Here is a 17,500-nt window from a genome sequence, read left to right on the forward strand (position 1 = left end):
TGAGGGGGAGAGGGAGGGGGAGGGGGAGGAGAGCAAACATGCCAGCAGTACTGGGATAGCCATATTTCTTTCAGAAAAAAGTGAAAATTGATGTCAGTTCCAGGATATTATGAGCACATGTCATATGTAAAGGAAAGCAACTAACAAAACAAAATAACAACGGAAATAATAACGGCTACAACAAAGCAACAACAAAATGCCAGATTTGCACACTTTTTTTCACACATGAACAACCCTGACTGGCTAGGCATTGGAAGTTGTAACTTACACAATGTGTTCACAACTGGTCATAGCTCAACTGGAAAGATGGCAAATTGTCGCAAGATGCATCCATGTATAGCCTGCACAGCATCACATTTTGTATGAATATAGTGCATTTCTGAAAAGTCTGGAAAATATCAGTTTGCTTCTGATTTTATATATCCTTTGTTCCTGATGTTAAGAGTAGGGGGTTGGCATGTTTCGAAGAGAAGCAGAAGAAATAAAAAGATGATGGTACAGAAGAGACATCGTTCTGTGAAAGTGGGTGGGATTCAAGATGCATGTCGAAATTCTATGGCAACGTTATTGGTTGTGTGTTTGTTTTTTTTTAACTGTGGAACCCAGGAGATTGCTAATTTCAAATGAATTCATTAGCTTTGAGGAGCACTTTTTGTCACTCTGTTTTGTGTCTCTCTGTGTGTATATGTGTTTCTGTGTGTATCCGTATGTATGTAAGAACGTAGGCATAGCTGTATGTTTGCAGGCTTGCATCTGTGTTTGTGGGCATGCATGTATCGGGTGTCCCAAAAATAGTGAACCGCTTTTTGACAAGTATTTTCTCAGTGATAGAGAAATCGAATTAATTGAAAATTTTCACACAGTAACCTTAAGGTATAATCAACAAGTCTGCAAAATATCTAAAAAAATATCTAAAAGTTTGGATGCAAATTATGTGAGTGTATTATTAAAGCTATTATTTATTGTTATTGTTTTTCAGCCGTTTGACAAGTGTTTCCTGGGGTCCAGTATGGACGGGGATGCGGAGAACATGTTCTGCGGTCAGATGTCCACCGTCTACCTGTTCAGCGAGGCCTTGCTGCCTCAGCAGATCCAGGCTGCCTACCAGCTGGGCCCTGGCTACAAGGTAACTCACCCCTGTGTTTCCACATGGCCACAGAGGGGAGGTGTGGGGCAGTGTGTGTTAAATGTCAGAGATGTTGAATTTTAAAGACATTAACACACTCCTGTTTTTCTACACAGCCACAGAGGGGAGGTGTGAGGCTGTGTGTGTTAAATGTTAAAGATGTTAACTCACCCCTGTTTTTCTACACAGCCACAGAGGGGAGGTGTGAGGCTGTGTGTGTTAAATGTTTAAGATGTTAACTCACCCCTGTTTTTCTACACAGCAACAGAGGGGAGGTGTGAGGCTGTGTGTGTTAAATGTTAAAAGATGTTAACTCACCCCAGTGTTTCTACACAGCCACAGAGGGGAGGTGTGAAGCTGTGTGTGTTAAATGTTAAAAGATGTTAACTCACCCCTGTTTTTCTACACAGCCATAGAGGGGAGGTGTGAGGCTGTGTGTGTTAAATGTTAAAGATGTTAACTCACCCCTGTGTTTCTACACAGCCACAGAGGGGAGGTGTGAGGCTGTGTGTGTTAAATGTTAAAAGATGTCAACTCACCCCTGTGTTTCTCATAGCCACAGAAGGGGAGGTGTCAGGCTGTGTGCGTTAAATGTTAAAAGATGTCAACTCAACCCTGTGTTTCTACACAGCCACAGAGGGGAGGTGTGAGGCTGTGTGTTTTAAATGTTAAAAGATGTTAACTCACCCCTGTGTTTCTACACAGCCACAGAGGGGAGGTGTGAAGCTGTGTGTGTTAAATGTTAAAAGATGTTAACTCACCCCTGTTTTTCTACACAGCCACAGAGGGGAGATGTGAGGCTGTGTGTGTTAAATGTTAAAAGATGTTAACTCACCCCTGTGTTTCTTCTACACAGCCACAGAGGGGAGGTGTGAGGCTTTGTGTGTTAAATGTTAAAAATGTTAACTCACCCCTGTGTTTCTACACAGCCACAGAGGGGAGGTGTGAGGCTGTGTGTGTTAAATGTTAAAAGATGTGAACTCAACCCTGTGTTTCTACACAGCCACAGAGGGGAGGTGTGAGGCTGTGTGTGTTAAATGTTAAAAGATGTCAACTCACCCCTGTGTTTCTCATAGCCACAGAAGGGGAGGTGTCAGGCTGTGTGCGTTAAATGTTAAAAGATGTTAACTCACCCCTGTGTTTCTACACAGCCACAGAGGGGAGGTGTGAGGCTGTGTGTTTTAAATGTTAAAAGATGTTAACTCACCCCTGTGTTTCTACACAGCCACAGAGGGGAGGTGTGAGGCTGTGTGTGTTAAATGTTAAAAGATGTTAACTCACCCCTGTGTTTCTTACAGCCACAGAGTGGTGTGAGACTGTGTGCATTATACTTTAACTTATTCAACTCAAGGTATGAGTTAATTTGTACCATGATTACTTCCCCTGTGGATGAGTAGTCTCATGCCAACACACTATTCTGATTTCGTTTATTCTTACTTGGTACAGTTGGCATTCTAAACTGAACCGTTTATGGATTCCGGAAGCATGAAAACAAAGCTTTGTTCGATCGATTAAATAAAAAATTCTCCATCGATTTTCTCCGTTTTAGTGAACAACCAGTGGTCTCATGTAGTGCTGGTCCAGGGGAGTTGTAGCAGGTATGTAGCTGTGGGGTAGAATGAACTAAAGACATTACATATTAAAGATGTTAAATGTTTGATATGTTAGCTCACCCCTGTATTTCTATATAGCCACAGAGCGGCGATCTGAGGCAGTGTGTGTTAAATGTTAAAGACATCACATATCAAAGATGTTAAATGTTAAAGATGTTAGATATTAAAGACAACACGCCCCTGTTTTTCTTCACAACCAGACACAGGAACAGAGTGATGACCATCAACACTTGAGGCAAGGAGCTTTAAAGGTGTAAATGTTAACAATCGTTAGATATGAACCCATTGTCGACTGAAGCTTGGTGACAGGAGATCAGTGTGGTAGGACTCATCGTAAGTGCTGTTGCTTCTTTCGGTGAACTTTTAACCCCTTGTGTGCCACATACATATTATGTATATATTGATGTGGCTGATGACATCATCAAAAGAAGGGAAATAACTATGAAAGGCTGAAAATTCACACACTTGATCTGGAGTGGTATAAACTTGACCATTTTCTCAGTTTTTGGCTGATTGTTCTGGATATTGATTTATGACTTGAAACACCGTTCTCAATTTTTGTTCGTTTTGTTTTTTTGGGGGTGTGTGTGAGGGGGGCACTCAATATGTTAAGTGTGTAATTCATTTTGCTGACAAAAGTAATACAATCCCAAAAGGAAGAAGTCCAAATAAATAATGATGAACGGCATCCTGACCTGAAAGCTCTGTTTTATCACAATGTGATGGCAGCCTTCACTGACGAGTATGCTTGACAGCAGCAGCAAAGGGGATAAAGACTTTGAATATTAAAGATGATAGATATTAAAGATGTAAAGAACTTGGATATTGAAGGTGTTAATATAAGTATCAACCAGCCAACAAGTCCAGGAACTTTGACAAAAGGCAAACAACTTCAGACCATTGTTTGTTTTAACTCTTGAAGTGCGTGAACACATGAAACAGGTTCTTCAGTTCAAATGACATGAAACATGATGATTTATTATCAAGTCTAGATGTAGTCTAGAATGGATAAATTGCATAGATGATGATGATGATGATAAATAATAATGATAATTCTTAAGTTAAATGATAAGAATTATAATGGTGATGATAACAAGCGGGCTAATGCTAATAGTAACAATAATAATGAAATTGTCATAAACATGTTTACTTTCTCCTTTGTATTGTCTGCACTATGTAACTATGTAAATGATTTATGCAAACTCAGTTTGATTGTTTATCAAACCTTCCGCTTATATTTTGAAGAATTAGATATTGGTTAATAATTTTTTTTGCTGGAAATCCTAACAAACAAAATGTAACATATTTAGGAAACTTTATATTATATATTGTGTGTTCTTGTGGAGATTGACAATGTAAAAAGTATATTGTTTAGCATTAATCATAGTGTTATATGTATGTTGTGTACATATTTTATAGCATTTGCTGATAGTGAAAAATATTTGTGTGAATTTTTTTCTTTGCATATATATGTGTACATGTGTTTGAGTATGTATTTGCATGTGTGTGCATCTGTGTGTTTGTGTGGTTTGTGTGTGTGTGTGTGTGTGTGTTTGTATCTGTGCGTATACATATGTGTGTGTGCTTGCACTCTTGTATGTGTGTGTGCATGCACGCACATGCATGTGTTTTTATGACTCCTTGTGTGTGTGTGTGTGTGTGTGTGTGTGTGTGTGTTTGTGTGTGTGTGTGTGTGAGTGTTTGTATCTGTGCGTATACATATTTGTGTGTGCTTGCACTCTTGTGTGTGTGTCTGTGTGTGTGTGTGTGTGTGTGTGTCTGTGTCTGTGTCTCTGTGTGTGCGTGTGTGCGTGCGCACATACATGTGTTTTTATGAGACTGTATACTTCCACACACAGACTCATGTTTGTGCTCGTATGTGCTTGTGTGCCCCTGTGTGTGTGTGTGTGTGTGTGTGTGTGTGTGTGTGTGTATGTATGTGTGTGTATGTGTGTGTGTGTGTGTGTGCGTGCGTGCGTGCGTGTGTGCGTACGTATGTGCTTAAGTCTGACAGATGGGTAAGTGACTGCAGTGATGATGGTGGTGATGTGTGTATTTTGCCCTGACAGAGCCAGTTTAGGTTTGACAATGAGAGTGTTGCCTCACTGGGGGAGTCTGCAGCAAGGGTAAACACGGCTGACATCTCTTGTTTTTTTTTCTTCTCTCTCTCCCTTTTTTTTTTGGCATGCGCTGTGGCAAACTGTAGTTCCTTACTTGTAGCATGTGTGTGTGGGTGTGTGTGCTGCGGTTTCTGGCATGTCTGTGTGGTGCTTTGTGAAGTTTGTGTGGTGTTCAGACAGGTCTGCAAGGTTTGTAAATTCTGGTGTGGGTTAACCAAGATAGACAAAAAAAAAAAAAAAAATCTGTTGTGGTTTGTGCCCTTTTGCTCTGGTTTTGTTTGGTTTGAGTTTTCTGATTGATGATTAATTAATATTTCACTTTGTGGTCTGTGTATGGCTTTTTTTTCTCTTTTGTACCAAAGGTACACTTTTAACCATTCTTTGAAGTAACAGAATATTATTAACAGGAAATTTATGTATCATCCATATGTTTTTATTTTATTTTATTTTATTTATTTTATTTTATTTTTTTTATATAGATTTTCCGTAAATGAACTTACCAATGCAGATGAGTGTTTTGGTGTACATTGTTTTCATATGGGAACTTATCCAGTGAAATATCTTAGAGTTTGAATGATAGTGACAGTTAGCCTTATGTAAATCAAAAAAATTTTTTTTAATCTCCGCTTGGATATAAGCACATAATGTAGTGACCCGATGAACACAGTATCTGACACTAAAGAGATGCCAGTAGACAGTATAAGATTACAGGGAGATTGTCTTCTTTGTTTTAGAAATAGTGTCAAAATAGTTCCCAGTCTTTGAAATAGTGTTGACGGGCGCAATAGCCGAGTGGTTAAAGCGTTGGACTGTCAATCTGAGGGTCCCGGGTTCGAATCACGGTGACGGCGCTTGGTGGGTAAAGGGTGGAGATTTTTACGATCTCCCAGGTCAACATATGTGCAGACCTGCTAGTGCCTGAACCCCCTTCGTGTGTATATGCAAACAGAAAATCAAATACGCATGTTAAAGATCCTGTAATCCATGTCAGCGTTCGGTGGGTTATGGAAACAAGAACATACCCAGCATGCACACCCCCGAAAACGGAGTATGGCTGCCTACATGGCGGGGTAAAAACGGTCATACACGTAAAAGCCCACTCGTGTGCATACGAGTGAACGCAGAAGAAGAAGAAAAATAGTGTTGAACAAGTTATCTGTTTTATAAATAGTATAGAAACTGGTCTCTGTTCTAAAGAAGATATGTTTCAAATGCTAGTTCTTAAACCTGCTTCAAGGCAGTGATTCAAACCATTTACAAATCATTGCTACACCACATGAAAAAAGGGTGGCTGCAGCGTGTTTTGGGTTTTTATGCAAGATGTGCTTAACACACGAGTCTGGTTATGATCAAAGCGCTTGGGACTAAGAGAAATGGTCAAACTGGTAGACTGGGAAGAGAGAGAGAGAGAGACACACATACACAGACAGACAGACAAACAGAGAGACAGACAGAAGCCTGAAATCAATGATGAGTGTCAAAAGGCAGCTCTCGGTCAACTCTACCTGGGTAGGCAGCATGTTGTGCGAATGACTTCACATATTTGTAAATTGCTTACAGCTTGTTCTCTTACCAGGGATAGGCGCTACATATGTATCCATATCAATCAAACAAACTGAAACTTGTAGTGTAGTAGTCTTCGATTGAATGTCTTTCCATTTCAAGTGATGTTGGAAGGTTTGGTGTGTTCTTTTATATATGGTTGGCTGGTGAAAATATTTGTGAAGAATTGTAGCTTCATTATGATTCTCTGCTTTGAAGACCGGCCAAGCAGCTGAGTCAGGAAGCTGCATTAATCCTGTTAACTCTATCATACAATAGTGAACTATACAAGAAGCATACTTACAGAGCCAAACACATAGGATTTAGCTGGCTTCAAAACTTAATATATAATGATTATGCTTTGCTATTTAAATTTGGATAGTATAAGCAAAATGTCAATTATAGGAAACTTTCAGATCAAATCATTTTGCTAATAGCGGATCTGACCTCAGTGGGGCCATTTCTGCAATGAAATCTGTCACTTTTTAAAACCAGTCAGAGAGAAATCAAAACAGTGTTAAACAAGAGAGGCAAGGCCTTCAAGACTCACTTGTGATACACTTTAAAAAAAATCTAATTGTTAAAATGTGTTCTGCATTTGTTATTATAAAGCTTCGGGTTAAAAGAAAAAAAAAGAAAGAAAAAAAGTCCTAATGGCAGATTTGAACCCCGCGTGTTCAGGTGAGAAGAAACTGTCTTACCCATTACACTATCATTGCTCCTTAACTGACGATCGAAAATATAACATTTAAACATGCTTTTTAAAGGGTGATAAATCGATTGCGGTATTCGCAGTGAGAACGCTGTTTAAATCATATTATTCTGGTGTATCTTGGGCCTTCAAGAAATCTTTAAGGGCAATTAAAAATTATTTTTAAGTCCGCGGTAAAGGAGACATGGCTCTTGCCGCAATCACGCTGCAACAGTTTGCCGTTTTCTGTGGATCTAGATAGATGTACAAGTTTAGTTACACCCGGTTGACACAGTTGATTCAATTTCTCTTTTATGTTTTCTAGTTTTTAGTTGATATGAAAATTGAGTATTTTGTTAAACTAATAACATGTAGAGCCAAGTACAAGTACTTCTAAACGTTGTATGAAGTGAAAAGGACTTCATCTTGAGAAAAGTCAAGACTGGAAATTTTTACGTTTCATCAATTCAAGGGTATTAACTCTCATGGTTTATTGTTTTTAACTGTGTATTCTGACTGATTCTGTGGATATTTTTATGGCAGTTTGGGGCATAATCCGGTAAGTGATGAGGTGTTTACAAATCTTCCTCTGAATAAATATTTAACGGTCTCCTCCAACAACTTTCTATCACATGTTATCGTGTATTGTCCATTGAATATAGGATTGAACGGGCAGGTCAACAACTTCAAACAAAATGGCGTTGTTCACATTCGCGAAGAATATGAGCACGCGCTTTGAATATGTATAAATATGTGTACGCAATTGATTTTTGCCCATGACCTTCAGGGCTCAGCCAATAGATCTCTAAAGTCCACTCGTCGTATTGATTTTAGTATTTTCTGAAAAAGACCACTTGGGCAAATGAACATAGTGAAAGCCCTGTACACTGAGAGTAAAATACAAGCTTTTTATGTATTGAGTATAATTTCAAAATGTACTGTTTAAGATGAGAAAGATCAGTTTGACGCAAATTAAGCCCATTAGCATTAATTATAGATTAATTTCCCTTTTTTACTATCTGCACCAAAGATGTGCAAATAGATATAACTTCCATGCTTAGCAAAGGAAGTTCTGTTTGAACAAAAAATGATAAAAATGACTGCTCTTGTTGTTGTGTCAGAATATCAGATCAAAGTGCCAAGTTTAGAGAATAAAAAAATATATAAATATAACAGTAAATTCAGTTTGCATATGATTTGGCTTCTTTTTTAAATTTTTTTGTGCCCATCCCATAGGTGCAATATTGTTTTAAACAAGATGACTGGAAAGAACTGAATTTTTCCTATTTTTATGCCAAATTTGGTGTCAACTGACAAAGTATTTGCAGAGAAAATGTCAGTGTTAAAGTTTACCACGGACACACAGACACACATACAGACACGCACACAGAGACAACCGAACACCTGGTTAAAACATAGACTCACTTGTTTACACAAGTGAGTCAAAGATCAGGTGAAATAGCATTAAAAGACTAGTTAAACCACATCTTGAACCTTGTTGATCACACACTATCTTGAAATTAATTATTTAATCCGACTTCTTAGCTGGGAAAGTGAACTTTACATCCAAAGAACATGACTGATCAGGAGAATTAAGAAATATTTTCTATTTTGGGGAAAGAAGAGATACTTTCAGCATTTTCAATGGAAGGATTTCCTCAGTAATATTTACTCTTTGGTGAGTGGGCTGTAAGCAATATGGTTTCTGTTTTGTGCTTTGTAGTCATTAAGTTTGAAGTTTTCGGGGGTGAGGGGGGCTGGGGCAGGGGGTGGGAGTGTCTCCTTTTTGGGGGTCATCCCAAGCTTTAATTTCAGAAATGTTGTCTGCTTTGCCAATAAATTTGAGTTTATTTTATTTTATTATTATTTTTTTTTGTATTTCAACCACCCAAGGTCCTGATTAAGGAATGGAAGAGTAAACAGAATGACCACTGTGTGTGGGTGTTTGTAGACTCATTGTTTTAGAAATTTGATTCAACACTCTTATGAAATAGGAAGTATTAAGGTTTTGAGAAAAGGAAAACATGCTTCCTCTGCTAACATTTTGTCATTAACAACAACTACAAAATCACCACCACCATCAACAACAATAACAACACCCACTAAAACAACAACACCACCCCTCCCACCTACAAAGACAACAGTAAAAACAACACCCAGAACAACAGCAACAACAAAATCCCAAAACAACAACACTCAAAACAGCAGTCCCAAAACAAACAAAAATCCCACAACAACAAGAAAATCCTACAAGAACAACAATATCCAAAGCAGCAACAATAACAATACCCCCAAACGAGCAATAACAAAATCCATAACAGCAACAAAACAATAATCAAGGAGCAAAGACAGGAATAGTCCCATGATTGATGACTGGCGGTGGTGGTGGTGGTGGTGGTGGTGGTGAAGGGGGACTGACTGATTTGCATGTATTCTGTGAATGTCGTGAGGAAGCATCACTTATCGTTTTACATACTTTGTTGCCAGTATATTTATGCATGGTTTCTTTACTTGTCAGAATGTGTGCGTTTGGCTTTGTTTCTGTAATGGTTGTGTGTGTGTGTGTGAATAATACTGTTGGAATGCTGGTGCCCACTTATTTATGCTCCTTTCTTTTTTGTACACTTTTTTTTTCTTTTGAATTATCTGTGCATACTCTTCTTTCATTTCTCTCTGTTTTGTACCCATCCTTTTTAAAAGTCTGTTATTTATTCATTGTCCAGTTTATGTACTTATTCATACATGTATTTTTGTTGTTGTTGCAGAATCAGGTTGTCTGATTTTATTTCTCCCTGTTTAAATATTTATGTTCCTTTTCGTTTTGCTGTATCTGTATGTACACTACCAGTCTGTCTTCCTTGCCATTGATTTTGTGAGTGTGTACTTCCATGTGTATTCATGTGCTATGCATTTGACTGTAATTATGTTTGAACAGAAAAATTGCAAGTACTTTATGAATGTGTATTATACATAATACTTTTACTAAGGATGAAAATTGTGTAGATAGGATGCTGAGGGGTTGTGGGGTGTGTGTGGGAGAATTGGCCCATATTTCAAAAAGAAAATTCTCGAGTAACATACTACTGTTCATACTCATGCTTGCATGCATATATATTATACATAATACTTTTACTAAGGATGAAAATTCTGTAGATAGGATGCTGAGGGGTTGTGGGGTGTGTGTGGGGGAATTGGCCCGTATTTCAAAAAGAAAATTCTCGAGTAACATACTACTGTTCATACTCATGCTTGCATGCATATATATATATATGTCTGTATGAGTATCTCTCTGTCCCTGGCTCTGTCTCTGTCTCTGTCTGTCTGTCTGTCAGTCTGTCTGTCTGTCTCTCTCTATATGTATATATATGCATGCCTCAGAGTGATCTTTACATGTTCACACAAATACACACGGCACAGACACCCAACCACTTTTCTCCTGTTGGCTCCAGTTGTTTTTTTTTCTTGCATGGCAGACAGGAAGCATAATGTACACAGATATCTAATTTGTTATTGGAATTAGTGGTTATTTAACCCTTTCACCGCCAGTCAATTTAGAATACAAAATTCCCTTGTGGTATAAACACAGAAAAGACAGTGGCTATGAATAGCTGGGGATTCCCGATGCGATGTATAGAAAATATGGCCTATCCTACCATCGAACATTAAGAGCAGTAGGTTCATGGATAACAGACCAATGAATGGTCACCTTTCAGTGACATGGGTCCTCTACCACGCCTGTGCATAAATGAGAGCTTGGTGGTGAACGGGTTAAATGGATGTCCTTTTGCAGATAGGCTTGGCTTTTAGATCTTCTTGTCATTGTTGTTAATTGTTTATACACTACTCTTTATCGCTTGAAATGAAATACATAGTAGACCGGGGATGGGTATAGCCTTTCTGACTGACCAGTCATGTGGTGCATGCAGACAGGTATAGCCTTACAGACTGACCAGTCATGTGTTGTATGCAGACAGGTGTTGCCTTACAGATTGACCAGTCATGTGTTGCATGCAGACAGGTTTAGCCTTACAGACTGACCAGTCATGTGTTGCATGCAGACAGGTGTAGCCTTACAGACTGACCAGTCATGTGTTGCATGCAGACAGGTGCAGCCTTACAGATTGATCAGTCATGTGTTGCATGCAGACAGGTTTAGCCTTACAGACTGACCAGTCATGTGTTGCATGCAGACAGGTGTAGCCTTACAGACTGACCAGTCATGTGTTGCATGCAGACAGGTATAGCCTTACAGACTGACCAGTCATATGTTGTATGCAGACAGGTGTATCCTTACAGATTGATCAGTCATGTGTTGTATGCAGACAGGTGTAGCCTTACAGACTGACCAGTCATGTGTTGCATGCAGACAGGTATAGCCTTACAGACTGACCAGTCATGTGTTGTATGCAGACAGGTGTAGCCTTACAGACTGACCAGTCATGTGTTGTATGCAGACAGGTGTTGCCCTACAGATTGACCAGTCATGTGGTGCATGCAGATAGGTGTAGCCTTACAGACTGACCAGTCATGTGTTGTATGCAGACAGGTGTAGCCTTACAGACTGACCAGTCATGTGTTGCATGCAGACAGGTGTAGCCTTACAGACTGACCAGTCATGTGTTGCATGCAGACAGGTGTAGCCTTACAGACTGACCAGTCATGTGTTGCATGCAGACAGGTATAGCCATACAGACTGACCAGTCATATGTTGTATGCAGACAAGTGTAGCCTTACAGATTGATCAGTCATGTGTTGCATGCAGACAGGTTTAACCTTACAGACTGATCAGTCATGTGTTGCATGCAGACAGGTGTAGCTTTACAGACTGACCAGTCATGTGTTGCATGCAGACAGGTGTAGCCTTACAGACTGACCAGTCATGTGTTGCATGCAGACAGGTTTAGCCTTACAGACTGACCAGTCATGTGTTGCATGCAGACAGGTGTATCCTTACAGATTGATCAGTCATGTGTTGCATGCAGACAGGTGTAGCCTTACAGACTGACCAGTCATGTGTTGCATGCAGACAGGTGTATCCTTACAGATTGATCAGTCATGTGTTGCATGCAGACAGGTGTAGCCTTACAGACTGACCAGTCATGTGTTGCATGCAGACAGGCATAACCTTACAGATTGACCAGTCATGTGTTGCATGCAGACAGGTTTAGCTTTATAGACTGACCAGTCAAGATGATGTGCTGTTGTATGCAGATCCTGTACGATGGGCGACTGACGGGGTCAATCGTCTTCATGTACAACCCCATTGCCTGCGACAGTCAGCTGTGTCTGGAGTCCTCGCCCAAGGGCAACCCCTCCTACTTCGTCCACTCTCCTCACGCCATGATGTGCCAGGTGGGGGGAACACACACACACACACAGGCTCTGTGTGTTAGTGCTGTGGTCTTCTTTGTATAGTTCAGGAGGAAAGGGGAACTCCAAACTCAGAACTCAGGACATTTTTATTCAAGGGTTAAGATTAGTATTCTGCCAGTCTGTCTTTTGCTATTCCACTTCCACTTCAGAGAGTACAGACATATATTAAGAAGTAAGAGGAAAGAAAAGAGAAAAAAAAAACCACAACAAATTTGTGTGTATTGATATGTACTAGGAAGAACACATGCACACACACACAGACTGACAGGCAGACAGACGGTAGAGAGAAGGGGGTGAAAGGGTAGGTCGGAAGGAGAGATACAGGACAATCACAATCCAGTTTTTTGTAAAGCACTTTGAGCAGGTTATCAGGACATGTGTGCTGTTTAAATGTCCATCATCATTACCAATTATCTTTAAAAATTCAAGAGCAAGGGGACAGTGACTTTTCTCACAGCAGACTTTTTTTTCTGGACCTTTACTTCAGAAGGGTGAAGAACTAACTCTCTTGCAGTGAATTCACTTCTGGACCCTTTTTTTTTGTTTGTTTGTCTTAAAGGATGTATTTTATTGGGAAGTAGCATGTGCGTACATGTCTTCTGAAGCTTGGTTTGTCCTGATATGGCCCTGACCCTGGACTACAAGCAACAGTGTCAATGTCAGTGACAAGTTTGCTTTGTGAGCTGACTCCATGAGCCAGTTGCATTGCTCGGACGGAAGAGCCTAGTATGGTCGTAACCCGCTACTAACTGTGTGTAGTATGGAACGGACCAATGGCGTAGTTCGGTCAACGTAGGCATTTAATCACGTGTAACTGTCAAAACGTTAGAACCAAGCAATGCAGCTGGCTCCATGACACTGTTCACTGAAAGAACATTGAATGTTGATGTTGTCAGTGCTGACCATGGGCATGAAGGCAGAACAAAAGGACACAGGTCATGTACAAGCTTTGTGTTGAATAAGCTGGTCATTCACTTTGTGACTTGATTTGATCTCATGGCTTCTGTTGAAGAAGCTGTTTTGACAAAAATTACACACTCACAAAAAACTTATCTTCATGTTTCTTTTTTTTTGTTATTGTTGTAATTTGATGAACCTTGGACCTGATGAACACTGGACCTTGATTTATCATATTAGTCATATGAATAGATGCTCAGTTTGCTTTTCCAGTCAAACTTGGGAGAAAGGGCAAGATTGGGAATCGAACCCAGACCTGTATTGGCAGATCAGCATTTTAACCATGCTGCCACCATTCTCCCATGTTGTGCACCCAGATATATCAGACACAGAATTTTGGGAATGGAACTACAACCCTCAGAGCGCTGCAAGCGAGTGTTTATTGGTATGTTTGCTTATTGTTATGTCTTTTTTTTGTATTGTGACAGGAGGTGAAAGCAGTGATCACTCACTCCATACACAGTGTGTTGCATTCTCTGGGAGGTGTTCAGGTAAGTAGTGTGCGGAGAGAGAGAGAGAGAGAGAGAGAGAGAGAGGGAGGGATGGACACATGCAAGCACACACACAAGAAAAATGCATACTTGCCCCCCCTACACACACACACACACACACACACACACACACACAAGACAATACAGCACAGGACAAATATTTTATTAACAAGGGTAATAGATAAGTAGGGTGCATGCCTTTTTTTTTTTTTTTTTTTACACTCGGCCCTCATCCAAAAGAGGGACTGGAGCAAAAGAAACAAACGAACACACATATATCACTGCAATCAACCTCCCCACTTTCATGTTATTTCACACTCCACTGTCATCTTGCCGAGAGAGAGAGGGGGTAAGTGTGAGTGAGTGAGTAAATGAGTGAATGAATGAATCTTTATTTTCCAGTGGTGGAGATATTAGCTTTCTGACTGACTTGCATATGTGAGTGAGTGAGTGTGTGTGAGAGAGAGAGTGAGTGACCGAGTGTGAGTGCATGTGTGCGTTCGTGCTTGCATGTATATGTGCGTGCATGCAAGCGTGCATGTGTGCATATGTTGGTAATAAATAGTCTTTAGTTTTTTTGTCTTTCCGCCTGATAATACTCCAAGGAGTTTTAATTAAACATGCACCCAGACACCCTTACTTTTGATGGTCAAAGGTGAGCCTGGACTTTGGAGTACCCGACCAAAAAAAAAACAAACAACAAAAAACAAAACGAAAACCGACGGGGCATATAAAACCGCAAGGCTATGGTGCTTGGCACCACCCCTAACCTGAACCTGAACCTGAACCTGAGTGATGCTGTGTTGTGCAACAGATCCTGTTCCCACTGTTCAGTCAGTTGGACCTTCCTGTGGACCAGGGGCCAGACAAAGAGAGCTGCATCGACTACACCACCTGGTCAGTTATTTACTGAAATGCGTTTACCTTTGCTGGTTCACAGAAATATGTTTGCTTTTGGTCCTTCGTGCACAGAAATGTTTCACCTTTGCTCGTTTACTGAAATATGTTTACCTTTGCTCGTTCACAAAAAAAATATGTTTACCTTTGCTTGCTCACAGAAATATGTTTACCTTTGCTTGTTAACTGAAATTTGTTTACCTTTGGTTGTTTACTGAAACATGTTTCCCTTTGGTCGTTCAGAGAAATGTTTATCTTTGCTCATTCACAGAAATATGTTTACCTTTGCTCATTCACAGAAATATGTTTATCTTTGCTCATTAACAGAAATGTATACCTTTGTTCGTTCGCAAAAAATATGTTTACCCTTGTTCATTCACCCAAATATGTTTACTTTTGTTCGTTCATTCCCAGAAATATGTTTACCTTTGCTTGTTTACTGAAATATGTTTACCTCTGCTCGTTTACTGAAATAGTTTACCTCTGCTTGTTTACTGAAATATGTTTTACCTTTGGTTGTTCACAAAAAAATCTGTTTACCTTTTGTTCACAGAAATCTGTTTACCTTTTCTCATAACTGAAATCTGTTTACCTTTGCTCGATTACTGAAATATGTTTACCATTGCTTGTTCCCAAAAGCATGTTTACCTTTGAAGTAGTCAGTTGTTAACAGAAATATGTTAGCCTGTTATTATTTTGCAAATGCCTTGTTTGTAATTTATAACCATACTTCTGAAATACATGGTTATGCATTTTAACTGTGATTACTCTTATCTCTGATGTTTACTTAGGTATTTGTGTATGTATGATGGAGTATAAGAGTGTTGCATTCGGGATGTCATTTACAGAAATGTGATTGCCTTTGCAGTTGTGATGAAGCTGCAATATCACCACACCACACCATGCCACACCATGCCATGCCACATCACACCACACCACTTCACACCACACCATACCACACCAGAACACAACACCACACACCTGTGTAGGACTGAAGTGAAAGAGGTATGTGTGGTGATGTTTTACACACCACACCACATCATATCACACACCACACCTGAGTGGGACTGAAATGAAGACAGGTGAGCGTGGTGACGTTGCAGTTCCAGCCTGATGGGGTTGCTGTGTGACTTGCTGAAGAGCTCCTCCACCATCCAGCAACAGCTGCTGCAAAGCAAAGGCTTCCTGGTCATTGCCTACCTGCTGGAGAAGGTGATTGGGGTGTGTGTGTGTGTGTGTGTGTGTGTGTGTGTGTGTGTGAGTTGGTGGTGGTTGGGTTGTGTGAGAGAGTGTAGTTGTGGGGAAGGGAGTTGAGTTGTGTGTGTGTGTGTGTGTGTGTGTGTGTGTGTGTGTGTGTGAGGTGGTGGTGGTTGGGTTGTGTGAGAGAGTGTGGTAGTGGGGAAGGGAGTTGAGTTTGTGTGTGTGTGTGTGTGTGTGTGTGTGTGTGTGTGTGTGTATGTGTGTGAGGTGGTGGTGGTGGTTGGGTTGTGTGAGAGTGAGAGAGTGTGGTAGTGGGGAGGGGAGTTGGGTTGTGTGTGTTTGTGTGTGTGTGTGTGTGTGTTTGTGAGTGAGAGAGAGAGAGAGAGAGAGAGAGAGAGAGAGAATGTGCATCGGATGAGTGGTGTCATGTTGGCTTATTTGAAAAGATTATGATATTGATATATTTTAAAAATTTAATCATCTACAGTTTGTTAAGGTTATGTACAAATGTCAAATAATTTATTTTATTTATTTCTTTTGTCATTTACGGTTTGCTAAGATTACACACAAATGAAATGATTTGGGCCCTGTTGAGAAGAGGCGCTGCATAAGTATTATCTTTGTCATCATTAGTAGTAGAGGTAATAGTGGTTAGTGATAATGGCAGACTCCTTGGATAAAAAGATCATTGAAAAGAAGGTCCTCTGCGACAAGCCCTCAGGGGGCTGTGCAGTATCGTAATTATGACTGTTATTAATCAATTAATTGTTAATTTCATCATCGTTGTTGCTGTGGCCTTGGTGTTCCAGTCGTCCAAGGACCACATCACACCTGCGGTGCTGGAGGCCTTCCTGGAGCTGACCCAGTACCTGGTGAAGCTGCCCACGGGGTCCACCCTGCTCAAGCACCTCTTTGACTACATCCTCTTCAACCCACAGCTCTGGGTACACACCTCCGTAGAGGTGAACACATTTCTTTTGAAACCTTTTTTAAAAGAATTGAATTATTTACGTGTTTTTTTGTGTGTCGCGTGTGTGTGTGTGTGTTTGCGAAACGCTTCAGTTGTGTGCAAGTCTTTGGAGTACATGTTAGAATTTTTTTATCTCCTGTTCTTTTTTCTCTTTTCTTAAACATCTTTTTTCTCCTTTTTTTTTCTCTCCTCATATTCTTTATTCTATCTTTTTTTGTTGTTGGTCTTTTTTTTCCCTTTTTTCTTTACTTATTTGCATCCATGGAGTACTTTTTTCTTTCCATTTTTTCCCTTTTCTTTCCTTATTCAGATTTTGTTTGTACATGGCTTTCTTCATTAGCTGGCAAAAAAACCCCACAAACAAACAATACAATAAAAACAACAACAACCAAACTACACATCAGCAACAATTCTTGCACCCTTTTGTCTGCAGGTTTTCTGTGTGTTGTCTGTTTGTGATGGACATTTTCAGTTCTCATAATGTTCAGTTGGTGCTTGTACGTGTCTTTGTGTTGTCTGT

The 17,500-nt window shown here is 40.0% G+C and overlaps 1 protein-coding gene across 7 annotated transcripts in view; it reads left to right on the forward strand.

Annotated features, from left to right (window-relative positions):
• The window catches only part of LOC143299082 (neurobeachin-like), a 299,752-nt gene that overhangs the window by 51,440 nt on the left and 230,812 nt on the right, over positions 1-17,500 (forward strand). For 6 of the 7 annotated variants that reach the window (XM_076612191.1, XM_076612194.1, XM_076612192.1 and 3 more), the window contains 7 exons: positions 980-1,126; positions 4,809-4,865; positions 12,304-12,444; positions 13,851-13,913; positions 14,728-14,810; positions 15,914-16,022; positions 16,820-16,972. In XM_076612191.1, the coding sequence (XP_076468306.1) occupies positions 980-1,126; positions 4,809-4,865; positions 12,304-12,444; positions 13,851-13,913; positions 14,728-14,810; positions 15,914-16,022; positions 16,820-16,972 (753 nt within the window). The remainder of the gene's footprint in view (positions 1-979; positions 1,127-4,808; positions 4,866-12,303; positions 12,445-13,850; positions 13,914-14,727; positions 14,811-15,913; positions 16,023-16,819; positions 16,973-17,500) is intronic. The other variant, XM_076612195.1, reaches the window with a different exon arrangement.

Source organism: Babylonia areolata, chromosome 24 (genome assembly GCF_041734735.1).
Source record: "Babylonia areolata isolate BAREFJ2019XMU chromosome 24, ASM4173473v1, whole genome shotgun sequence".
NCBI lineage: Eukaryota > Metazoa > Mollusca > Gastropoda > Neogastropoda > Buccinidae > Babylonia > Babylonia areolata.